This window comes from Rhopalosiphum padi, chromosome 4 (assembly GCF_020882245.1).
Source record: "Rhopalosiphum padi isolate XX-2018 chromosome 4, ASM2088224v1, whole genome shotgun sequence".
NCBI lineage: Eukaryota > Metazoa > Arthropoda > Insecta > Hemiptera > Aphididae > Rhopalosiphum > Rhopalosiphum padi.
Window position 1 is genome coordinate 3966010 of NC_083600.1, and position 27426 is coordinate 3993435.

Below are 27426 nucleotides of genomic sequence, written 5' to 3' on the forward strand. Positions count from 1 at the left end.
GATATGATTTAAATTTTCAAAAATAATCCACCATCATTCTTGTCATAGTAAGTTATTATTGTCTTCATAAACGACCGAAACGCCTCCAGCGGTAGTTTAGTAAACTGGACGGAGTTTGGTTTGCTTATCTATTCCTCGTCTTCATGTTTACGACATAATCCGATAACGTGATCGAATTGAATGAATATCATCCAAATTACTAAATAGTATACCATTATAACTATTCGGTTTCCAGTTTTGTTAATTGTTATGTGTACTCACATTTAAATTCATTTTTAAATTTACAATGTCCGATACCGAGGATGTATATATGTGTGAAGATGACGAAGATTATGGACTTGTAAGTATAACTTGCACCAATATTATGTAAAATACACTTTTGTTTTCAATTTTATTCTAGTCTAGAACCTGTGTACAGTATTTTAACAAATTTTGTTTAAGATACATACAATAGTTCTTAAACCTAAATAGAAAAATAGAAAAATAGTAATAATGACTTATTACATACATTTTTGGTTATTAATCATAATGTGCATTTCAAATGCTGCTTTTATATAATTTTTTTGATGTTAAAGTGTACAAGAATAACCCACATACATATGATGTATGTATTAAATATATTATACATTTTTTCTATAGGAATATTCAGAAGATAGCAATTCTGAGCCCGATGTGGATTTGGAAAATCAATATTATAATTCCAAATCGCTAAAAGAAAAGGATCCTAATGCTTCATTAGTGTCTTTTCAAAAAGTATTGGATCTTGAAGCTGGTGAAAAAGGAGAATGGGGTTTCAAAGCTTTGAAACAAATGATCAAAATTAATTTCCGTCTCGTGAGTTTTATACAAATTTATTATTTGAATATGTTATGTCATGTAATTATTATACCTAATTGTTTTTGTACAAAAAAGTAGTATTTAGTCATCCTAATTTACTTAATAAATAAAACATTATAATAAATATTAAATTTACTACTTCCTTTTACTATATAAATAAATATATAGCAAATAATGTATACTTATTATATTTAGTTAGTATTTTTATGGTATTGTATATTATTATAATTTTTGTTCAGAGTAATTTTGACGAAATGATGAACCGTTATAAGCAATTATTAACATACATAAAAACTGCTGTCACTCGGAATCATAGTGAAAAATCTATAAATTCAATTTTAGATTATATTTCAACTTCAAAAAATGTAAGTTTCTGAAACTTATTAAAGATGATTAATATTTTATTGTTGTAATTTATTGATATAAAATGTTTTTCACATTATATTATTTTTTAATGTAGATGGATTTATTGCAAAATTTCTATGAAACGACTTTAGATGCATTGAAAGATGCTAAGAATGATAGACTTTGGTTCAAAACTAATACAAAATTGGGTAAATTGTATTTTGATTTAGCCGATTACAATAAACTGACAAAAATTCTGAAGCAGTTGCATGCTTCCTGTCAAGTAAGATATACATATCTAAGTTTAAATGCTTGGTTACTAACACAGTAATAATAACCAATATTGTATAATTTGTAGTTATTATTTTAATATAGTTTGTCACATTATGTAACAAAAAGATTCTATCCTTGTTCAAATACTAAATAATATTTGTAATTAATGCTATAATTATAAATTATCTACAATTAAGCTTTAAATATTTCATAGTATTAGAATAAATCTAATTTTATGTTCCTAACAATACTCTGTATATGTTTTTGATATATTTACTAAATCATCTTAACTAAATAGCGGCCAGTAAACAAATTTTACCTAGCCCACGGACTAGATATATAATATTTTAATTTTTATATTTCTGGTAAATTAATTAAGGTTTTTATTTTATTTTATTTTTTATAATCAAATATGTACACTGAATTTTTACGACCTGCAATGACTTGCAAATTCTTTGTACGACTCCAAAACTTTTAATTGGTAATCCTTTTTAATATAATTCTTATTTTAATAGTTAGGTATGTTATTTTGTAAACTGAGTTTTCAACATAATTTGGCATTTATAGCAGCTGAAATTAATTGATGTAATATGATTACTTTTTTTGGTTAATAGTAGTTTTCCTGATAATTTTTTAATTTTAAAACCTATTAATTAAATCTGTTTTCAACTTACTGAATTTTCAAAATGTCACGAGTATTCCATTAGCAATATTAGTTTCAAATATAGTTTATGTTAAATAAATCATATAAATATGTTTTTTAATGAATTGCTTATGCTACAATTTCAGACTGATAATGGCGAAGACGATCTTAAAAAAGGTACCCAACTATTGGAAATTTATGCTTTAGAAATACAAATGTATACAGCACAAAAGAACAATAAAAAATTAAAAGAACTTTATGAACAGTCACTCCATATTAAATCTGCTATTCCACATCCTTTAATTATGGGTGTTATTCGAGGTAAATTAATAATTATACCTTAAAAAATTATAATTAATCTCATAATATAATTTTACAGAATGTGGTGGTAAAATGCATTTAGAAGAAGGCCATTTCTCTAAAGCACATACTGATTTTTTTGAAGCTTTTAAAAATTATGATGAATCAGGAAGTCCTCGTCGTACAACTTGCTTAAAATACCTAGTTTTGGCAAACATGTAATAGTTTTAAATTTACCTTGTTAATGATAAGTTATTACTAATAATTATAATTATTATCTAAATTTAAGGTTGATGAAATCTGGTATCAATCCATTTGATTCACAAGAAGCTAAACCTTATAAAAATGATCCAGAAATATTAGCGATGACTAACTTAGTCCAAGCTTACCAGAATGATGACATTAAGGAATTTGAAACTATCCTAAAGAATCATCGTAAAAATATAATGGATGATCCATTCATTAGGGAACATATTGAAGGTAACTTGGCTAATATGCTGATAAATTGTACTCTTGTTTATTATACTCAAATATATATTTTATTTTCTAGCCTTGTTAAGTAATATTCGTACTCAAGTATTGATAAAATTAATTAAACCTTATACTCGTGTTCATATACCATACATTGCAACTGAACTCAATATTGAAGAAAGCGATGTAGAAAGTCTTTTAGTTACATGTATTCTAGATGAGTAAGTTTATCTTCTTTTTAAAATATATTTTTTACTATGTATATATTCTTTTATTGTAGAACCATTAAAGGCCGCATTGATCAGACAAATCAAGTGTTAACTTTGACACTAGTTGATTCAGCAACCAACCGTTATGCAGCCATTGATAAATGGACCAATCAGCTGGATACTCTCAATTTATCTATTTCACAAAAAATATTTTAATAATGTCATTGTAATTTTTTTTAATAAATACTTAACAATATATATAATATTATTATTATATTAATGTCTGAAATTTTCTAATTTTCTAATTCAACAGATTATTAATTTAAATATTTTTGAAACAAATTTTTAGCAGTTTGAAAAATATACTGAATATTTTTTTTATAATTCTTTATTTTTAATTTTTTCCAGCAATGTTGAAAAGAATTTGGCTTTTGATAACAATACTTTTGCTTGATTTTGGTTATTTTCACTAAAAGCTTTTGACAATTCCCTATTAACATACAAATATTGATTATATTCCATGATAAAATATTATTCCTAATTAAATTATTAACTAACGTGTATAAGTCGATCAACATATCATCAACGTCTTTCTTCAAACCTTCAAGAGATTCTTTTGTATTAACTTCTTCGACTTTTTCATTCCAATCCATGATTTCATATAAAAATGTGGTATCCATTGTTATAGAATCTTCATCAATACTCAAACCACCAAGGTGTAACATATAAAGGCCTCTTAAAAGTGGATTCAATAGAGTAGTATAAGATTTGTTTAAAAGAGAAGAAAATGATTCTGATAGTAATTGTTCTTCCTAAAACACAATTAATTTTAAAACATGATTAAATATAATGGAAAAACAAAATTCACTTCAGTTTTGTTGGAAAATCGGTCTGGATGCATAAGGTTTTGTAGTTTTCTAAAATTTGATGTCAACTGTACAGTATCAATTTCATACTGAACATTGATGTTAAAAAGCTCAAAATAATTTAAATTCTGGTCTTCAGGTGACTGAATTATTGAGCAATTTTTACAAAACAGACATGGTCTGATGTCTAATATCGTTTGACAGTTCCAACATTTGAATCCGTCATAAGTTACATATGGATGGCCCTTGAAATTATTATATCTGATATTGTCTTTCTGTAGATATGAGGGCTCTGATAATTGTCTAGCTCCAGAATGGTGAACGTTCTGGCGTACTGTTCTTAATAAGCTATTTCCAAACATACTTGTACGCCAATACCGAGTCATAAACATTATAAATGTAACAAAAATAATAACTAAAAATTAAATAACGTATTGATAAAAGTTTTAGGTATTGAATTTAACTTAGTTAAATATTTACAAATAATACAAATTCATTTTAATTTTAACTTTGCTTATTGCAAATGTTTTATTCGTCTGATACTTTGATGTTTAATAAAAAATACTGATAAAAGAATTATGATAACATTTTTTACAGTATCACACTGAGATAGTGAGATAGATATCAATCATTGACTATGATATCAATGCATTTTTAGTTCAGTAAAAAAAGTGTAAATTTTATATTGAAATACAAATACCACAAACAATATTTTTAAATTAGGTATAGCAAAATAAAATACACTAAAATATTTATTCATCGTATATATTATATCTAATTTTTAACAAAAATATTTTCTTATCTCTTATGTCTATTTAAAAAAAAATGTATTTAATTATTTTTTTAATTATTAATATTTTGTTCTAGTATGAACTACTTATGAAAAACCTTGCATTAAATTTTCCAGATTATTTAACCAAAACAAATTGTTTTTCTATACATAAAGTGGAAAATTTAAAATAAGAAAATATGTCATGCACACATAGAAATGATGGAGTTAAATCTACAATAAATATGGGTTAAAATTAAAATGTCAAGTTAATAGTTTGTTCTATTCATGATAACACTTTGTGGGAGTGAATATATTATATCGCTTGACAATTATTATAAATTGTCGTGACTATAATTAAGCGTAAATTAAAAAAAATAATTAATAGTTATTTTGAAACTCTCGTGTGTTGGTATAAAATATGTATAAGAGTCAATCTATAATATTATAATAATTTCATTATAACTACCAATCCATAGTTATCTAGTAGATTTGATTACCAAGGTGACTTTAATTTAACAGCGACTATAACCATGTTTGCGCGTTTCCTGAATTTTGATTATTATTAACTTTAAAATACGTTCATTATTTTGCTTTTTATAATAACAAGAAATATTATTTTTAGAGCCTTTTTTGCAATACATAGAGAAAGTTTAATGATTTCGTATTATTATTATTTATAGGTGGACGTGTACAACTGCATGTAGTTTGTTCGGCCTTGACTTTTATGTTTCAACAATTTTGACGGTCAAAATAATGTAAAAAAATTATTTTTATTATTAAAATTATTTCCATTGTTATTATTGGTTGAAACAATATTTTTTTATCAAATTAATTTTTTTTTTCTTTAACTATTTTTCGAAGTTATAATTATTCGATCTTTTTACTATCGTTATTATTTCCAAGTTGATAATCATTTTTAAACAATGTGTAAATCACATACTTAGGTTTAATTAAATTTAACTGTAAATTATTATTATCACACCATTTTTTTTTTTTTTTTACTGACGATATATAATTATTGGCTATCTTAAATAAATCTTCATACTTCAAACTTTTAACCAGAATAACTGCGTCCTCTACATATAACACAGTATGTAAACATCAAGGTTCAAATTTAAAAGTCAGTTTATGTAAATAATAAGTAAAACTGACCAATTTTATTATTTTACTTTGAGATAACAAAACACAACTTGTATTTTCACCACTAAATCATCTATTAAGTCTTACCTGTTCAGGAAATGAGGGCTAACGGAAAACAGTATGTTAAATGAATCAAGAGTATTGATTCTTATATGCAACAAAAATTTCACTTATTAATCATAGTTATTTAATGAGTCAAATTCCTTTTTTTTAATCAAGAAAATACCTAGAACTTTAAATTTTGTATCTGAATTACTATGCTATTATGCGTGTAATAAGAAGTTTTAGTTATAGGATTTATAGTAGAAATATTAGAGCAAAATTCAAAGCGAATAAACGAGAAAAATGTTTAATTGTTTAAAAATGAGATTTTTCTTGATTTAAATACATTTCAAACCAATTTTTGAATCGGTTTAAGTTAAAACAAGAAGCCTGCAATTTCCACATTGTTTATGCTATCAGATTTAAACAAAAGTATAAAAATAGTTTTTTTTATAGCTAGAAAGATATTTTTCAAAAATGTATGATCTATTAAAAGCAATTTAGATAACAAAATTGAGATAGAGTCAACTGCTTTTTTAAATAAAATTTTATAAGCCACTATTGTAAAAAAAGATTTATTGTGTTTTTTAAATTAAATTAGACATTTTAGAAGGATTTATCAAATTGGATATTTATATGGAAATTATTATCAAATCATCCCAATTCAATTTTGTGGTTTATTCTATCGTATTACAAATAGGCACATAGTATTAGTCTTGAGAACAGCTAAAGACGTAGTGTGCCAGACATGCGCTTGATTGCATTTGTCAGGCTTTAGACTTTTAGAAAACCACCCCGCTTTGCACGACTGCTCAAAAAAGTTGGCTGTACTTGAACCCACCTAAACTGCAATGGCAATTTCTTTTAGTGACTTTGTACGAGAGCCTGCGCGAATTCGTTTGAGTTTTACGAAAATAAATAGGTATTATACACTAACATTTATATTATTTTAAAATTCATATAATAATATTTCAAACCACATATTTCATTAATTATATTATTATTACTATTATTACTATTTAATAAATAAAATATTTTATAAATATATAATATACGTACATGTATCCTAGAAGCATATTGTGTCATCTTACATTCATTCAGTATTATTACGGAGTCCCCCCACCATATAAGTACAATTATTATTTTTGATTACTTAACAAAATGTATAATAATAATCTTACATATTCGCATGCTGAACGAGTCTCGTTTCATCGCTGACTCCATCTATTGCTACCAAAGGTCATTGCTAAAAAAAAATATATCATATTAATATTTTATTTCAATATAGGTTCGTATATTTTTAGTCGTTATAAGTAAATGTATTTTCTAATATTATTAACATAAAAATCATCTTATATTACCCCATTTGTTATTAATTTATCATTGATAAACCTTACCAATAAATATAGACAAAATTATAGTTATCATCACATAAGACGTAACTATTTGTTTATTTAGCTGAAATTCAAAGAAAAAAATACACAATAGTGGGTCCACTCTACTGTGTGTTAAATTTAAATTCAACAATGTATAACTGTATAATAAAACCAATTTTGAATGAAGACTATCTATCACTCTATCAGAGTATTAGCCTAATCACTAAATATACTATAAATACAATATTGTACTTATTATATTATTAATATTTAATTATTATAATAACATATATTTTGTATACCATATTATATCAAATAGATTTAGTACAAACTAGAGATTTTTCTATCCAAAACCACGCTAAAAATTGAAAATCCAACAATTTTATCGATACACACATATATAGGTAAACAAAAATTTTTAAAAAAAACCAGATTCAAAAATATTAAATTATTGAACTATATTGATCATGTATATTTTCATTTCTTATAGCAACGAATATTATGTATTTTAACACAGCAAGTCATTTGTTTATTAATTAATTTTAATAATTCTTAAGCGAATTTATTGAACATATATCGATCAACATGGAAATGCATACTGAACATAGTTTTAAAAAATCCTACTTTTTCCATTTAAATAAATGCATGCACTGTAACAAAAGAAGTTTGCTCAAACCAGTCTATAAGTGCACCGTTTGTTCCAAAGTAAGTCATCAAAGCTGTTTGGAAAGAAATCAGGACATCATTAACCATCTCAAGTTAAAAAGAAGTATAGTCAAAGACCAAAAATCACTAATGAAAACCAAATACAATGAACTCGGGGAACTTCCAGAACCAAATTATCTGAATAATATGTTGGAAATAGAAAAACGACACCCAATATCGTTGATGTCGGAAGAATACCTGAAATCAAGGCATACAGAGCACAAATCTTTGTTTCATTCCATTCGGGTACCTCTAATGATCTTTGTATAATTAAAATTATTGTATTACTTAATATAATATAGGAACTAATTATATAAGTTAAATAAAACCAATAAATCATATTTTTGAACCTAATTTTTAAATCATATCAAAAGAATTTTTAAATTTCCATTATTTTCAGAAAACATGATTAGACACTTGATTGTGGTTGCTTATTATTTACTCTTCGGCTAAAATCTAATATCATGTCTGATACAGTTATATAGTTATATCGATATATTTCAAACGTTCATTTAATGAAGGTATTTTCAAATTTTTCTCTCGTATTAAAAAAAAGCGAAAATTACCATTACCATACAATTGTAAACATAATTACAATATGGGTTTCGTCCTAATAAATCAACCATTACTTATTGTGTTTTATTTACAACCTATTTATCTGAAGTTATATTGAGCACGATGATTGGTGGCTATGTTAAAGTTATTTTACCATTTCTAAATCTTGTTTTATCATTAAAAATCATATTATTTATCAACTAACAATATTATTTAGAAACGTTCTTTGGAACCATATACCACGCCAAGCAGATACAGTCAAGAACCGAGTGCAGAAATTACAGACCCAGAACAAGGTATTTACATATTTCTGTCTTCACGAGACATTACTGCATTAGTCCCTATGCCAGAAACTGATTTAGAAGAACAGGAATATAGTTCAGAAGCACCAGAATCAATTGCAGGATCACCAGAATTAAATGTAAGCGTGCCAGAACTAGATTCAGGAGCACTAGAACTAGGTCTAAGAATACCCGAATTAGGTGGGCCATCTGAACTAAGTACAGAGATACTAGAACCGAATGGAGAGGCAACAGAACTTGGAGCAGCCAAGTCCGAATCAGGTGGGCCATCTGAACTAAGTACAGAGATACTAGAACCAAATGGAGAGGCAACAGAACCTGGAGCAGCCAAGTCCGAATCAGATGGGCCATCTGAACTAAGTACAGAGATACTAGAACCGAATGGAGAGGCAACAGAACCTGGATCAGCCAAGTCCGAATCAGGTGGGCCATCTGAATTAAGTACAGAGATACCAGAACCGAATGGAGAGGCAACAGAACCTGGATCAGCCAAGTCCGAATCAGGTGGGCCATCTGAATTAAGTACAGAGATACCAGAACCGAATGGAGAGGCAACAGAACCTGGATCAGCCAAACCCGATTTCAGTAAAACAGTTTCAGAACTGAGTGAAATCGAGAGTAAATAATTAGATATGAATACATTCACGTTTCACTAAATGCTGGGTCACCAGAATTGTTTGTATAACTACAGGATGATTCTTTTATCATAACACACTCATTATTTTAAAAAGTATTCATGTTTTGGAAAACATTTTTTTACATAGTTTCAAGTTGTTAAAAAATCAACGTTTTTATTAAAAAATATATTTTTAAATATTTTTTATCCTTATATTTTTTTTAAGTTTTTTACTTTTTTGAATGACAACATAGAGTTTTAATTTCATATTCCAAAGCAGAATAATTTTTTGAGTATTTTGATACATATAAATCGAATTTAGGGCGAGTAGTTTATGAGTTGTACGTATTTAAAGTTTAGACAAGCGGAGTAGTGGACAAACATTTTGCGGGGTAACCTCGTATCACACTACACCACGCAACTAAACTTTAAATACTTATAACTCATAAACTAGTAACCCTAAATCCGATTTTTATGTTTCAAAATACTCAGAAAATTATTCTGCTTTAAGACTCTATGTTGTCATTCAAAAAAGTAAAAAACTTAAAAAAAAATATACTTAAGGATAAAAAATATTTAAAAATATAATTTTTTAACAACTTGAAACTATGTAAAAAAATGTTTTCCAAAACATGAATACTTTTTAAAATAATGAGTGTTTTATAATAAAATAATCACCCTGTATATTAATAAATTCAGATTTCTATAAACACTGAAAATTGTTGAAAATTAAAATTAGAGTTATAAAAATATATAAACATTAAAACAACTTAACTGTAAATTATTTTGGTGTGTAAAAAGCAATAATACGTGACTATTATATGAGAAATCTTATAAAATCCCCGAATAAGATATTTAAAATATATTTATGATTGTCCTTTTAGAAATACACATATCTACACCGCAATATAATAGCTACTTGTCTTACTGTATAATCATACAATCATACACAAACAATATTATGATATATTTTAGAAGTAATAACTATTTTTTAAACACTTATTATTTACAAATTGGTTTCACTACAGTTCTTAATAAAAAAGAGTATTTGTTATACTATCGACATCTATTGTTAATCAAATATCATTAAAAAAGCGATTATTTATTTTCGTTAAAACATCTAACTTTATGATCATATAATGATTTAAAATTACACAATTTACAACACTAGAGTAATAAAAACTGATTTACAGTTAGAACACAGAACCTATTTTATTTTAGGTAGGTTTATATAGTTTTGTTTTCATACAACAGAATAATAATATTTGTAGTGAAATGTGTACATAATGTATAGTCCGTCAGCCCAGTATGGCAGTATAGGTAGATGCATCGTATAAAATATTAAATAATGTTATTATATTGTTTAATATATACGAGTATTTATTTTTTTATGCGTGTCTGAACTACAATTTTACACGTTATCCCATTAAAACAAAAACAAAAATAATAATGAATAATCCATTACGACAATCTATTGCACGAGGGCACCAGTGTTGTTGTTTTTTATATAATAATTAAACGGTCGGCGACGGTGATAAATGCGTTTCTATTATATTTTTGACCTTTTTGAAATTTAATTTCCTCGAATTATAATTATCGCGGAGGAGTAGCCTGGTAAGTTTACCTAACATTACCAGCAACACCACTTATATCCACCTATATATACGCCTACACCTGTATATATATATATGATTATCATATATTATTATATATTCATTATATGAATATATATGCATTGCATATAATGATAATATAATATCATAAAAAAACTCGACGTTTTCCGTCGCAAACGTTTCTCAATTGAACGATTAAATTATATTTTATACGACGTGCGTGTATTTATCATCTACAAATATCTCATATGTACGTACAAGGCCGTAATGGCGTAATAAGAACAAATTTTCGGGGGGGGGGGGAGAGTTATACAAGTCTTAGTAAGTGGTGAATAAAAAATTAGCGTCCAAACATCACACTACACCCCTATATTGTAATTGTTTCATGTTTTAGCTGTATTGCTAAATTATTAATATTATATTAATGAAAAATAACTTATAAATTTCTAAGTTTTCTTAGTGCGTGATAATTTCAGAGGTGGAGGTTTGAACCCCTAAACCCCTTCACCCAGGTACGGCGTTGTGTAATAATAAATTATATTATTACTAAGTGTATACCCATAATGGCATAATCCCCAAAAATCATTAAATTTATTACTGATATAAAAATATTTTAAAATAAAGATATACTTATTTATTTATTACGCATCATCCAATGACATTATAATTTAAATTACGATTTAAAAAGATATATAACATGTTATTATAATAACTCATCAATACACCTACAAAAAACTTATTATGTATTTTACATATAATATACACCAATACACCAATGTACATGAATGCAGTATTGTGCGACACAAACGTCGTCAAGAAACGCGTTTATAGTATACAGCACAACCCGTGGCTGAAGATATAAGGATATAAGTATGACGTAAAAGTTTAGCTACCGAGAACAACAAAAATAATATAATAATATATAATGCAATTTATTGAATAAAAAAAAAACAGTATTGTACATCGACAAATGGGCTTCGAATCAAACGTTGAAACGTATATTATTTACGTGTACATTTAAGCAATAAAAATAGAATAAATAAATATCACGTACATCGATCGGCGTCTGCGATCCTATATGTGCGAAAATAAAAAGATCGAAGAAAAACGTCCGGGGGACTGTCGTTGGCGGTCGTATCATTACCGCGATCGCAACCGCTACGAACGCTAACGCCGAAAAAATTGTATATAGTAAGTATATACGCACGGCTTTCAAAAGACGCAAACTACGCGAATACGAAAAGAACGGGTTGGAAAAAATTCTGGAAAAGTCTTAAAATTCCGTGAAAAGTTTGTACATAATAAATAATTGTTTAATATTTTAACTTTTAATTTTTTGTCCGAGAGGAGGGAATTTTCCGTTCGGTGTGGGGGGGGGGGTGCACAGATAAGGTTCTAGATTCTTCTTTTCCTTTTTATTATTCTTATTCCTAATCTTATTATTATTATTAATATTACTATTTTTATTATTATTATAATAACTTTTATTTAAATTGTGCGTTTATCGGCAATTGCACTATTCTTCTTGTTATCTGTTAAAAAACAAGAGACCGGTCTTATGTAATCGCCAATGAACCGGGTATAAAAGGCCCTGCAAAAGACCAGCATTCACAGTCACTGTTTTTCCTCCGTCGTAGCAAGACCCACCCCGGGCAGACTTGCGCGACTAGGAAAGGCATCTGGTGCCGTTATTTTTTGCCAAATATTTTTTGACTTTTAGCATATTATGTTGCCTGCACATTATACTGCACAAACAGGATTCGACCTCAGCCTTGTTCCACGGCTTATATAAGTCTGACACCTTTCGAGCAGTGTTTGGTATATTGCGTTTGCGCGAACACTGATCGTTACATCTGTATTAAATATTTGCGTAAGTACATATTTTTCATATTTAATTTTTTCTTTTTTTTGTTCCCTTATTATGCCATAAACAGTCACTCGTAGGAATACGTTATTCGTAAGTGTTCAAGTATGTTTTCCAAACAGAACGTATATTCGTAAAACCCCGTTTCCCTGTGCGTATTATCATTGACGATACGCGCAGGGCTACGGCTGGTTACGTTCCGCAGAAATGACGATTCGCGCGTACGTCAGAACTAGTGAGCAGATGGCACAGTTCCAGTGACTCTTAAGAGTACCGCGTTACGGGTGTATCGCTCTCATTTGAGCTGCCCGTCTCGTGTGCCACTGTAATGATCTGACAATGCGTGCGATTCGATTCTGATCCGATTATTCGGTGGCTGCGATGTCGTTGAATGACATACGAATCTGTTCGAAACATTGTACACATTACAAAAACGTTAACTTTTTTGAGTAATTGTAATTTATAATGATTCTTTATTATATATTATTTTATTTTTTTTTGTAATAAATTTATCCACGTTAATATAGTTAGATTTGTTGTTTATAAGCACCTAATTATGATTATTTTTTTTTTATAGATTTCCTATGAACAATCAGCAACTCAACTATGGCCAATCGCTGTTACAAGGTAAATAGTAAAATTTTTTGAAAAACCACTCATGGATTTGACATATTTTTCGACGGTTTCTTGTTATCTGTTAGAAAACAAGAGACCGGTCTTATGTAATCGCCAATGAACCGGGTATAAAAGGCCCTGCAAAAGATCAGCATTCACAGTCACTGTCTTTCCTCCGTCGTAGCAAGACCCACCCCGGGCAGACTTGCGCGACTAGGAAAGGCAACTGGTGTCTTTATTTTTTGACTTTTAGCATATTATGTTGCCTGCACATTATACTGCACAAACAGGATTCGACCTCGGCCTTGTTCCGCGTCTTATATAAGTCTGACACCTTTCGAGCAGTGTTTGGTATATTGCGTTTACGCGAACACTGATCGTTACATCTGTATTAAATATTTGCGTAAGTACATATTTTTCATATTTAATTTTTTCTTTTTTTTGTTCCCTTTTTATGCCATAAACAGTTACTCGTAGGAATACGTTATTCGTAAGTGTTCTAGTATGTTTTTCAAACAGAACGTATATTCGTAAAACCCCATTTCCCTGTGCGTAATACGAGTATCATTGACGACACGCGCAGGGCTACGGCTGGTTACGTTCCGCAGAAATGACGATTCGCGCGTACGTCAGAACTAGTGAGCAGATGCCACAGTTCCAGTGACTCTTAAGAGTTCCGCGTTACTGGTGTATCACTCTCGTTTGAGCTCAAAAATTTGGGTTTCGGTTTCTTTTCGGTTTTTATAAAAACTAGAATTTCGGTTCCGGTTCCTTTTCGATTTCTAAATTTGGGTTTCGGTTTCTTTTTGGTTCCTAAAAAATGAAAATGTTTAAAAAAATACGTTTCCTGTTTTGGTTTTATACTTTTGTAAATAAAAATTTGGTTGTGTCGATTTTTTATAAAATATTATAAAATATTAGTAGTGTCAATTGGCATCAATTATGACAGACTAAATAAGTAAAATAATTACTAAACACAATTAATGTTATGTACATTAAACGTAACCCCGTTTTAAATAATCCTTTTTTTTTAAATTTTTATATCTAGTTTATACTTTAATTGTTATATATTATTTACTAATTACCACTTATTGTATCAATATTCGGTGTTTCAAATTTTAAAATATCACCAACTTTTTATTTATTATCAACATATACTATATCTATAGTATACTATTTAATCTATAAAAAACCGAAATAAATCGTAAAAACCCTTTACAAAAAAGTAACGGTTCCGGTAATGTTCCGGTTTTTAAATTAATTTAAATTTGGGTTTCGGTGAGATTCCGGTTTTTTTCGGTACGGTTCCAGTCCCTGCCAGAAATAGAGCTTTAGTTACCACTATAGTATTCACGCATAATATTTCACCGAAATGCATTTGTACAGATGTTATGCAGAGGTTCACTGACAAAAAACTTTCTCAACAATCGAGTATATTTTATTTTAAAAACCGAGGACCAATTAACCAGCGGTTCTCATATTTTATTTTTTACGTACCACTTATGTATATTATTAATCAGTCGCGTACCACTAATGACTAAAAATAGAACAATCCAAAATCCAAAATGATACAGTTCAATACATTTTTTTTTAAATAACAAGGCAGTAAAATACTACAAGTTACAACTACAGTATAATTATTTTTTATTTATTAATTTTTTAAAATAACAGGAATCAAATAATTTAATGTGTTTATTATCCAAAAATGGCACTTCGCGTACCACCATACAGTTTTTCGCGTGCCACTAGTGGTAGTTTCAAAACTTGTTGAAGTACATTTTGTGTGTTCTCTTATCCAAGTATAGATAATAGTGCGGACGTGTTTTCGATCTCCTTCACAATTCGGTTTATATTATTATTTGAATTTTTATTAGAAGATGATTCGCCCTTTCTTTTTTTCTCGTTATGAATACGCTTACGACATTTGCTATGATGACGTGATTTTCTTTTTTACAATAATGACAAAATATGATTTGAATCCAGGTATCCAGGTTATTTTTTATAGATTAGTAATAATTAAATAATTAATAAGAAAATGTAGTTCAATTGTTAAAATAATACAAAATGTTTAATTTTTTTTTTTGTATTCTACTGACTTGAAATAGATAAATATCTAAAATCTTAATGTCTAGAACCTAGGTGAATAGTAAAATTGCATAAAAATAAAATTTTTTGATTATTTACCCGGACATTTCGTAAAATGCTTGATTTGAATATATGCCTACGACATATGCATATTAATTTTTATATTAACTTTCTAGTCTACAATTGTTTCCTAATGTTAAAATATTTTTGAGTAGTATGAAACATTTTTTAAATAGACTGAAAATAAAAAAAAAATGTGTCACCTTAAAGTACCTTATAATTGCCAAACTGAAGTCCTTGTTTATTCAATAATACTAATAATTTATATAGATAACGTTAAGTGTAAGATGCCTTAAATATTATACATGACTTATTACCATTTTCAATTAGTCATAGGTACTTAATTGTTCGAAAGTAGTATTCAGATTATGTTTACTGACATATTTGATTTTTATTTCTAATATATTATATAATATATTTATATTCCATTTTCACCCAAGAAATCAACCCATATTATTTTAGTAATATATACTTTTAAGTTCCATGGTAACATAATAATGTGATATAATTACAGAAAACATTTAGTGAAATATCCAAATACAGGGTGATTTTTTTATCGTGAACCAGTAAATATCTCGGTAAATATTAGGAATTTTAAAATAATTTTTTTTTAAACTTTCTAGGTTTTACTATTTTACACTGTGTTACAATTTTGATAATTTTAACTTCCTCCTTTATTTGATAAAAAACTATCAACTTTCGATTTTCAAATGGCAATACCTATTTTCGATAACGAAAATTTATAAACATACTGAAAAAAATAATTTTAACGTTTATAGAAATTTCAGTAATCCGTTCGTGACTTATTACCGTTTAAATATTCGTTCAATTTACTGCTACCGGGTAATTTATCAAACCCAACAGTAAAGACCAGAAGTAAAAACGAAGTGATATCTTAATTTAACAATACCCATAACGGTCATAATCGATAATAAATCTTAGGTAGCAAGATAGATAAACAATACTGTTAGAAAAAATAATGTCCTATCAACACTCCCACCAGAACACCGTGGTGTCAGTGAGCGACTAGCCTGCCGTAGCGGGGCTGAATCAGTTATAAAGTATAAAAATAACATATTACAATTTACCATCATGGTTACATAGTATATCACTGGTTACTGATTCTTGGTATAGTTCTTATCCGTATCATTTTAATAAATAAATGATAATAAATGGCGGTTAACTGTTTCTGAAAACATGTGTTTATTGGTTAATCGTTAATGTTAATTTTACATTATCAAATATCGAATATTAATTATTATTCTTTGAACGTTTAACCACAGAATACGTTTTAAGTAAATACTATGTAAATGTGTATTAATTTAAATATAAATTTAAGGTTTAAATCAATTATTTCAATGCATATGTATTTTGTGGTAGTGTTTTAATGTTGTATTTTGGTTAAACAATTTGAATTTAATTAAAAGTACTTCTATCCAATCAGCAATAGTATTATGTGTATGGCAATTAGTTTTCATACTTTTACGACAACTTTTTTTGTATAATTTATTGGTAAGTTCAATCTAAAATTAATAAATTAGAATTTTTTTTTTTATTAAATGATTTATGCATAATATAATAACCATGGTTCAAATATTTTAATTTTATTTCAGTGGCAATTCTTAGAATTGGTGTAATAATCAAAAATAACAGTGAAATATATGACTAGCTCAATTTGACCAGCAATTAATGCAAATTCATATTGCTTTCTACTGGTACCTATCTGATGACTATAAATTAATGAATAAAATAAAATTGGAATAAAGGAATAAAATATACATATATCTATATTATATTTTGATCGTTTAACAAACTAAACAATCTATTATGTAAGTATGAACTTTTTTATAAAATAAATAATTTGATGTTTATTATAATTTTTGTTCATTTTTTAGGAAATTTATTTTATTTTATTTCAAATTCCAATTGCATTTAATAGTACTAACTTTTAATTCAAATATCTATAACAATATTGGATGAACAAATACAAATTGCTGTTTTGGTTAGTCACAGCATAATACAGTGAAACTTCTAATTAACAGTCACCAAAGGGACCATAAATAATGACCGCTATTTAGAAGTAGCCGTCCTATAGAGGTGACAATACATGACATAACACTTGATGGGACCAAAAAACCTAACCGTTACATAGAGGTGACCGTTAACGGAAGTTTTACTGTACACTTCACCTAATAACTTAATAAGTATGTATACAATTTTTTTTGTATAGAATCAATTCTATAAATAATTTAATGTTTTTTTTTTTTTAGTTGCATTCTGATAAAAAAAAAAAACAGTGCAGCATCAAGATCAATTACCTCTAAATTTGTAAAAATTGTTGATAATCACATTAATAGTTAATTGTATGTTTAAATAATTAGGTTAAGTTATTGGTATATAACATAAGTAGGGCTATGGAGTTTTTATTAACCTAAATTGGCAAATTAAAATTTTTTTTTACATCTGAGTGTCATTTTCGTGCAATATATTAAAAGATTTTTATATCATAAAATATTAATTAAAAATTAACATAATTTCAAAAATAAGTGTAAAAATGAATAATTTTTTAAAACATCCATAGCCCTAAAAATATGTTGTACCCTATGTATAGAGTAGATAATGTAAAGTATGTTCAATGTTCATTTAATTTGTATTAATTTATCTAGGGTAGTGGACATGTTAAGTGTTAATATTTTTTATTAGGTATGACCTTACCCAAATCCTGCAAAAATTTGCACTACGGAAATTTGTTCATGTTCTAGTAAAATTATTAATAACTAATGTGTTTATTTGATAATTTAGTATTGAATTAATGTCCATTATTTGGTATATGTTCAATAAACTTGAATAAAAACTATCTATCAATTTTTTATGACTTATTTCAACGTCTTGGACATATTAATCCTACTGATTAGTGGCTACTAAAAAACTAAATACTAATTTATAAATGTAAAAAAGTTAATGAAAAATTTAAAAAGAGTGAACATTTATAAAGTTGTTTTTTTATATGAAACAAAGAAAATAAGTAACATACTTACATATTATAATGTTTTGTACTACTATATCATAGAAAAGTACTATAATACCAATACCAGGGATACCACTAACAATATTAACTAAATTAATTTGTATACCATGGAACAATATTATATCTTAGTTCATGTTTCAAAATTAAATTAAACCTATGAAGTTAATGTTATCACAGAACTATGGACCACGGTCTTAAGAGTAACCATGGTTGAAATACATATATCTTAGAATATAGTGAATATACCTTATATTTTATAAAAGCGTCCAATATTGGTATTTGGTAAGGAAATTAAGGATTGGTTAAGTTCAAAATTTAATTAAAACAGATAAACACATACACAATACTTGTAAGTAGTCAATTAAAGTTTATTAATAATTTATTTTAATAAATGTTCAAACTGATGACCATCTACTTACAAACAAATTGCTAGTCGTTTAAGTAATTTATTTGTAGTAGTTTTCACTAACACATAATTTGGGATATTAGAACAAGCATCTTTAATTTTTTGATTAAGATCATTTACATTAGCAGGCATTTCTTTGTAAACTACACTTTGAAGATAACCCCAAAGAAAATAATCTGGCTGAGCGCTACGGCCGAACTGATACAACAATATTATAATATTATATAGATAAAATTATAAAAACAAATAATGTATTAAATCACCGGAAACATGCAGGGACACACAAACAAAGATATAACGCACAGTCTCTTCCGGTTGTGTAATTTGCCTGATGTGAATAAATTATTCATTAAAAATAAAAATAATAATAATTAATAATTCGTTTATACACGCGTAAAATAGATAATTTACTCTTGTTCATATATCGAATATTCGATAATCTATACTATATATCATTATTATGTAATATATTATAATTTGTAATATCGCGCCGTCGGTTATGTCTATGTCCGGTCGCCGCCGATGTCTCGCACACTTGCATCGTCGTATCCGGAAACTGCGTGCAGATTTAGTGGCACCGCAGCTGACTTTATTCTGTTCAACTCAGTACTCACCCGTACCGTCTCCGCCACGTCAATAATCGCCATCAACGTCATTGCGACACCTGAGCCTCGTTGCCACCGCACACGTACCTACTTGCAATCGGTTCTCTGCAGCTGTCATCTGTCGCGTCATGTTAACTCTATCTCCGCCGTACCGTCGTGATTCGCATCACGACACCAAATATGCGATGGACCTCAAACGAGTCAAACGTAGGAGGGTATGACGCGAACATACATAGTATTATAAATATTTATAATACGATACACTGATGCAAACATAATTATCTCGTTATTTTTTCTTTATCGTGCGCAGCCGAAAAGTTCGTGTGACGGTAAAATAATTATCGAAAAACGACAAAACAATATTATTTATACAAATACTATATTATATAGTATTATTATATTCATAATATTATATTAATAGTTCTACAGTTAGAAAAAACCCTAGAAAACAATATCATTTATACGAAAATTTGAAATATTATTTTATTATGTTATACTAAATTATTATTATTAATTTGATACCTAACATATTTGATTTACATTATTTGAATATTTATACGCACCTGAGCACCTCTCATAAACATGGCTTGCAAATCGTACTTTAATATGAGAGATTGGGCCTCAAGTCACCAACAACTCCGAGTAAAATTACGCGTATAATATATATACATATTACTCATATTAGTATAAATATACCTACTATTATATTTTGTGTCGTGGCCATATTAACAAATGATTTTCATGGTTTTTTCGATTAATGTAATTAGTATTCCTATTTGCTATTATGATACATTTTTAATTATAATTTATAAACATACGTGTAACATAGTAACATTATCTATTGGAAGAAGTGTTTTTTCAATAATTTATTTAAATTTGTAACGAGATGTGGACATTACGAGACTACTTCGACGTTGTTACACGTTTATTAGGTAGCAAGACCATGGATGATTATCTATTATTATTATTATTGTACATAAACGTCATAAACTAATCACTTAATCGGCTAAATATATTATAAATTTTATCATAAAATATAAAAATATTTATAAATATTGTATTAAGGCGGAATTACCGACAATGACGGTAACATGTATATAAGATACATACATATAGGTTATTATAATAGGTTTTGGAGAAATTTCGGGAGGGGTTACAATCCCTTAACCCTGCCCCACTCCCCGGTTGCGCCATTGCCCAATATATTACCTATTATTTATACATAATTTTAGATAAAAATAATAAAAATAATAATTAAATAACAAGCTTTAAAAATCCGAAAATTATCATAGTAATATTTAGTTGTATGTTAAAAACTATGTTTTGCCACAGGACCGACAGACACATAATATACATGTAGTATATTATTTATGACCCCCAAATCCAAATTATCAGCTTTGAACGATAAAAATTGTATCTCGGCCACAAGCTTCTCGCGGACCACGAAACGTACTGCAGGGTCATTGGCTGACGCGCCACCGTCGTGAAACTATATGTGAGCCTTCTGCCGGGGTAGCCGTCACACACAATGTCCACAGATACATTTTGTCGGCTATCTACCCGACGTCTTTTTTCGGCCTCGAATTTGGCTATCATTGGCACAGTGAAGACTGTCGACGTGACTATGAAGTTCGTATAGTATGAATGTGACCGGATATCCATTTCTAGAGTACTCTTCATAACTGTCAGACATTTATACTCCAGTAATAGCCCATCATCAAAACTCGCACATTGCCTGCAAACCGTTGACCATCAACGACTGGTTTAATGATTTTTGACGACCAACGTTCTTATTTTTATCATTGTCAACAAAACGGTACTATACAGTGTTCTGCGGCTATACAATTCACGGTCCGAACATATACATCTCGACAATTTCAGCACTATGCACTGCGCGTAAGAACACGATATATACTAAACATATGTATAAATTAAGTTTTGATTTAACAGTAAAAACATATGCTTATTTAAGTTGTAAATTATAATTCGTCAAGTTACATATTTAAACTCGGTGGATACGAATTTCAATTGAATTTAAAAGCGTGGTGGGTAAATATTCCGTACTAGGAAGTTACCTGTCTATAACATGCAATAGCAGCGCCGTTCGTGTACAATATTGATTGACAATATTTACAAATGAGTTATTTACAAATGAAATATTTACAATGAGTTAAAATGCATCATTATTTATTTTATATTTTGTTCGACTCGAATATTCGAACATTTTATGCATTATTATTATTTATACTCATAAGTGTGTAAATTGCATATGGCACGCTTACATTGTCCTGCTCTGGCAATGTAGAACGCCATTATCAATAAATAACTTTTTGTGCATATTTCTTATTGAATTTCTCATTACTAATAACTAATAAGTAATAATTATATAATATTAATGGAAATAATATTCGAATATAAAAAATTGACTAATATTATTTTAAATTATAATTGTATTATTACTTATTTATTTACACAGATTTACTAGAATAACACTTGGAATTACAAATGCTGTCTACTTTGCTACGTTTGCATGTATTTGTTTTGCATGGGTGTGTACAAGTCCATCAATCATATCCCTATTGGCTATCATCATAAATTTAAAAGGAGCGCGCTATATGCCTATATACTTCTAATAATGAAATTAGTAATTAAAAATTAACCACGCGGCGTTATAGCCAGGCTGTTTCACTACACGAATGATACGCGAAACATTATGATGGATAAATAATTTTGCATGATATTTTTTCATATTTCAAGATATTATTACAAATCGATTCAAAACGCAGTGTTGTATTCAGCTTTTCAAGTGAGATACATTTAACAACGTAAACAATTTTATTGATGGCAGTCAAAGAATGTATATTTTTGATTTTTTTGAGGTCCAGTGGGAGAGGGATGATTTTCCCGTTAAACATGGTACGATTAATTACCACAGTGAACAATTTAAATACATTGTGATTTGTCAAGAAACAAATATAATATATTTCTGAAATTAATTTCCGTCAATAAATATTATTATTATTATTATTATTAGATATTGATATGATAAATAATAACTAAACATTAATATAGTATATATGCTATTACGAATTATAATATTCGTTAAACTTTGATACAAAATAAATTAGTTTATTCAATATAAACTTAATAAAGGTATTATTATACTATTATTTAAAGTATTCTACAAACAAAAATGTATAAAAAAACCGGATATTAAATGTTTAAATTAAATTGTTCCTTATAATTGAGGAAATGAGGACTTATTGAATTAAAATAATATATACATAATAAATTATAGATATAAATAAATTGAACATAATTGGAAGTTTACAGTTTCTTATTTCGTATGTATGTAGGTCTTCTATCTCTTTTTTGGATTGTGACGGGATAACCATTAGCGCTTCTCAATAATAAATCTAATTTTAATTTTATGTCATCAAGTGTATAGTGTGTATGTACGCTGTAGTTCCGCAAGAACGTAGACATTGCAACTTTCATAGACAACATTGCATACTTGGATCCTGAATTATATTTATAAGTATTTACATATCACATAATAAATAACATGGTTTATATTGTTCTTATAAGTCATTCATACCTATGCAACCTCTTGGGCCACCACTGAAAGCTATAAAGCTATACTTATGGCGACTAGCAACATTTTCAGGATCGAAATTGTCTGGATTAAATTTCAAAGGGTTTGGATATAATTCAGAAAAATGATGTGTGCCTAATATAGATATAATACATGTCGTTCCTTTTGGTAGTATATGATCATCTGAAACTAAAATATAATTTTTTTTTCCATTATAAGTTTTTAAATATGCGGTTTTGATAATTCACTCACCAATTTTAACGTTTTCTTGGAGTTCTCTAAATATCAAAGGCAATACAGGAAATAATCGAAGTGTTTCCTTTAATACTTGTTCCAAATACACCAGTTTAGTAGTGTCTTCTACAGTAATTGTTTCATCACCATCGTGAAATATCTCATAAATCTCGTCGTAAACTTTATTCTAAAATTTTAGTGTAAAGAAACATAACAAACGTACAATATATTTTCATATCACCTTATGTGTCACCATAAATGAGGTTTATTAAATGTAATAAATACGATTACTTACTTGGATATCGGGGTGAATGGCCAACAATAAAAGACTAAAACAGATTGTAATAGCACTGGTTTCACTACCCTGTAATTTAATTTACATATTTATATTCAATAGATTTGTTTTTCTATACAAGTATTTATATATATAAATTTACTTACGCCTATCATCATGGTCACAACTTCATCCTTAATGTCATCGTCGGAGAAATTAGCTCCATCTTCGTTCAATTCAAATAATGTGTCCAAAAATACTTTCAATTTTTTTTCTAAATAATCAATAATACGTATGGTATTAATATATTATCACATATTATATTACTGGTTTTTTATGCACACTTCCACTCACTTTCATTATCTGTAACATTCGTGGCACTTGGTTTATTTAATATTTTCCTCTGTGTAAAGGCATCTCTTTTTTCCTGGATCATCTAAACATTAAAAATAGACTATTTTAGTATGATTGATATGTCATATTCTTAAAATGTATAGTATAGAAGACATACTTTTAATGGTAATTTGTACAACGTATTAAATACATTAGAATGTCCCTTAAGTCTTAGATATAGTTTGAACATAAAGTTTAAGTATAACCACGGGCTTTTAATCCTTAATGAATCCAGTTCTGATGCTCTAAAAGTATGTATTGTTTCAAAATATATAATATAAATTTTATACTTAAGACAATTATATTTTTTTTTTACTTTATCATGGCTTTCTCAAATTCGGTACCATGTTGTGATTGATTATCAAGATTATAACCCATTGCAGTTTCTAAAATAAAATTACGAAATTAACAAAGTTAAGTATTTAAATATTTCTGTGATAAAAAACTTACGACAAATTAAATTAAGAGTTGTTGGTGCAATGTAATCCCAAAGATCAAATGGTGTCGTTTTACCTAATTCTTTCTTTAAATTCTTAATTAGGATTTGGTTTTTTTCGTTAAATACAGGGAAAAACTGACTAAGAAGAGTGGAGTTAAATGACGGTGTAATAAGACGACGATGTTTTCGCCATTTATGAACTGAAAAAAAAAAATAATTTCTAATAATTTTATTAAATAAGTATATTTATGAACTTACATTCAATTATTATAAACTTACTTATATATTTTAAAAATTGTATATACTTAATTAGTTTCAATTCTAAATTAAGTGTGAGATTGTACCTATAATTGTTCTTTGTTTTGTTTGTTTATAATATTTTTTAAATAAAAAGTTCACTGAAAAGTCTTATGTAATATTTTTATTGACTGATACATTTATAATTCGTACTGGTGACGACAGTACTTCAGTAAGTTAATCACTAAAAAACAACCAAAATATAGGTAAGGTACTATTATTTATCAATATTGTGAAGATTATTAAAAAATTAGATTTTCTTGGATTGGTGATATGAATGATCCTCGACCGTTCTGCTTTATATGTAATGAAAAATTGTCAAATGTAGCAATGGTCTCTATAGTAAACTTAAACGGCATTAATATGTAAGGTTTTAATGAAAATACATTAACATCGTTTAATATAAAATTATCATTGAAAAAAAGGAATCTACGAAAAATAAAAATTAATCAAGGTCATTTAATTATGTTTTTATATATTGCGTTGCTAATTATATAGATGAAAATATTTCGTCATTAATAGTCGTGTCTATCACACTGTTTAAAATTAAAATAAATCAATATTTTCCTAGTATTATTATTTAATATTAAACATAACGACTGCCATGGGTTCAAGATCCTTTTAATGTAACTTATGTAACTATTGGTGACTTGGATAATTTAAATCTTGCTAAAGAAAAAAATCTGTATTCAATTCAAAATTTAAACATTGAAAAATTATATTTGATATTTAGAGTAGATTAATGAATACCTATGTTTTATATAGGTAGGTACTACGTTTTTATATAGGTAATTTGATCTATTTATTTTTTGTTTGAAAATATCGAAGTTTAATGTTTATATTATTTTGATGTTAATTTTTTAATCACAATATTTAAAATTATAATTTTTTATAAAATTCGTGCAAATTATAAATATTTTTTTCCATACTTACTTGGGGCAGTTAGCAATCCTTCTCCAAAAATATTCTTAATAAAATCGTAAAAACGATCTTTCTGCAGAGCTTTTGAATTATTTAACACAGACTAAAACAAATTAGATTACATACTAACTACCAAAGTATATGGATTAAGGATATTATATTTTTGTATTAGGTATGATTGTATGAATTATACATATTATTTAAAGAATAGTTGATAAGTTGTCGTTGCGTAGAAAAATGGGGACAACGTATTTGTCTTTTTTATACCCGTATATAAGTATAAGTTAGAAATGTGTAATATTATTATTAATTAAAATAATATATTTATTGTTAGGTATTAAAAATACAAAAAAAATTACAAATTACAAAATATTAATTTATTGAAATTATGTATTATTTTTAATTATTTAAAAAAATAATTACTTGTACATCTTCTGGTTTAATAATAATTACTCCAAAATATGGACCCACCCATATTTTAAACGGTCCAGGACTGTATTTATTATCTAATTTAAGTATTTTTTCCATGACCTCTAAAAAAAAAAAATAGGTAGGTATATCGTATATGTATATTATGTATTAGTATAATACTATTATGTGCTCGTATAAATCATATTATCTTTATACTTGGTTATAAAAGTGTTCATATTTTCTTACGTTCGGGTGTTCCAATAAAGTCGAATGATGAGCCAATGAATGGGTACCCATTAGGTCCTATCATTTTTGTGGCCACTCTTTCAAAATTTCTGCGGATCCATTTAAAACGACACCAAATGACAACAAAAAAGAAAATTGCCTGGTAAGCAAGTAACTCTGAAGTTGTCAATCGAATATCTCTTAATGACTGTATAATATTTTTCATTCTAATAATCATAAACAATTTTTTTAAGTAATATTTTTAAGAGGACAACTTGTAATGATTTATATAGGTTAGGTTAGATTGAGTTAGAATAAATTATTAAATTATGGTAAAAAAAAGCGAACTAATAAAACACGTAACTTCGCTATTGAATAATGAATAGGCCAATGTAATCATTGTGTTAAATTTTAATTCAATAATAATAAAAACAATGCTGAGTGGTTACGGTCTATCAAACTATATTTTTAAGGTTATTTTATTATATATTAATGTTTCATATTGACAATACAGTCGGTTTAACTAATTGTTGCAAAAAACAAACGCGTATATTCTCTAATAATTAATATAAAATTATTTTTTAAAATATATCTAACTATAATTAACTTAGAAGTTAACATCGACATCCCGCCTGACAAAACGATGTGAATAAAAGTTTTTGTTATAATATCTTAAAATTAATTTAAAATTTTTTAAAACATTATCGAGTGCAGTAAAAAGTAATATACATAATTGAGAAAAAAGTCCCTACGAATAGTATTTTTTAAATTACAAACAAAAGACTTGTTATTTTATATTTATATATGGTAACCAATTTTGTGAACATTTTAACTTGAAATATCTATCTATAATAAATAATAGTATATATTATGTATTTGTATTTTTGATATTTTTTAATGATGGTAAAT

The 27426-nt window shown here is 27.4% G+C and overlaps 3 protein-coding genes and 1 long non-coding RNA gene across 6 annotated transcripts; 2 read left to right on the forward strand and 2 right to left on the reverse strand.

Moving 5' to 3' along the window:
* Positions 1–141: 141 nt before the first annotated feature.
* Positions 142–3354, forward strand: LOC132929242 (COP9 signalosome complex subunit 2). The gene is made up of 9 exons (XM_060994442.1): positions 142–340; positions 640–834; positions 1077–1202; positions 1298–1465; positions 2245–2419; positions 2478–2616; positions 2688–2878; positions 2949–3090; positions 3150–3354. Exons 1-9 carry the CDS (start codon positions 287–289, stop codon positions 3292–3294), a joined length of 1335 nt encoding a protein of 444 aa, XP_060850425.1. The 5' UTR covers positions 142–286; the 3' UTR covers positions 3295–3354.
* LOC132929244 (co-chaperone protein HscB homolog) lies at positions 3335–4498 on the reverse strand. Its single transcript, XM_060994443.1, has 3 exons — positions 3947–4498; positions 3637–3890; positions 3335–3568 (listed from the first exon to the last, which is right to left on the reverse strand). The coding sequence occupies exons 1-3, from the start codon at positions 4334–4336 to the stop codon at positions 3457–3459; spliced, it is 756 nt and encodes a 251-aa protein (XP_060850426.1). The 5' UTR covers positions 4337–4498; the 3' UTR covers positions 3335–3456.
* An 8192-nt stretch (positions 4499–12690) lies between these two features.
* LOC132929448 (uncharacterized) lies at positions 12691–18554 on the forward strand. 3 transcript variants are annotated; one of them, XR_009662101.1, is made up of 7 exons: positions 12691–12935; positions 13507–13556; positions 13631–13947; positions 17070–17201; positions 17303–17518; positions 17585–17893; positions 17960–18554. It is a non-coding gene; the product is annotated as an uncharacterized LOC132929448 (long non-coding RNA). The 3 variants fall into 3 exon arrangements; XR_009662099.1 differs by lacking the exon at positions 17070–17201; XR_009662100.1 differs by lacking the exon at positions 17070–17201 and having other exon boundaries at positions 13798–13947.
* A 4267-nt stretch (positions 18555–22821) lies between these two features.
* LOC132929412 (cytochrome P450 4C1-like) lies at positions 22822–26743 on the reverse strand. The gene is made up of 12 exons (XM_060994747.1): positions 26539–26743; positions 26305–26414; positions 25894–25984; positions 24675–24863; positions 24541–24610; positions 24343–24469; positions 24186–24267; positions 23999–24105; positions 23853–23921; positions 23576–23744; positions 23327–23512; positions 22822–23249 (listed from the first exon to the last, which is right to left on the reverse strand). The coding sequence occupies exons 1-12, from the start codon at positions 26741–26743 to the stop codon at positions 23056–23058; spliced, it is 1599 nt and encodes a 532-aa protein (XP_060850730.1). The 3' UTR covers positions 22822–23055.
* Between the last annotated feature and the right edge of the window lie 683 nt (positions 26744–27426).

Bases quoted from the DNA above. Each gene is read 5' to 3' on its own strand.
- LOC132929242 (XM_060994442.1), top strand. From the start codon at position 287: ATGTCCGATACCGAGGATGTATATATGTGTGAAGATGACGAAGATTAT. The intron at 2,420-2,477 runs GTAAATTAATAA...ATAATTTTACAG, and splicing joins AATTATGGGTGTTATTCGAG to AATGTGGTGGTAAAATGCAT. The intron at 2,617-2,687 runs GTAATAGTTTTA...TCTAAATTTAAG, and splicing joins TACCTAGTTTTGGCAAACAT to GTTGATGAAATCTGGTATCA.
- LOC132929244 (XM_060994443.1), bottom strand. From the start codon at position 4,336: ATGTTTATGACTCGGTATTGGCGTACAAGTATGTTTGGAAATAGCTTA. The intron at 3,891-3,946 runs GTGAATTTTGTT...ATTGTGTTTTAG, and splicing joins GATTTTCCAACAAAACTGAA to GAAGAACAATTACTATCAGA. The intron at 3,569-3,636 runs GTTAGTTAATAA...GTATGTTAATAG, and splicing joins ATGTTGATCGACTTATACAC to GGAATTGTCAAAAGCTTTTA.
- LOC132929412 (XM_060994747.1), bottom strand. From the start codon at position 26,743: ATGAAAAATATTATACAGTCATTAAGAGATATTCGATTGACAACTTCA. The intron at 23,922-23,998 runs GTAAGTAAATTT...ATTAAATTACAG, and splicing joins TTGTGACCATGATGATAGGC to GGTAGTGAAACCAGTGCTAT. The intron at 23,513-23,575 runs GTGAGTGAATTA...ATTATATTTTAG, and splicing joins CCAAGAAAACGTTAAAATTG to TTTCAGATGATCATATACTA.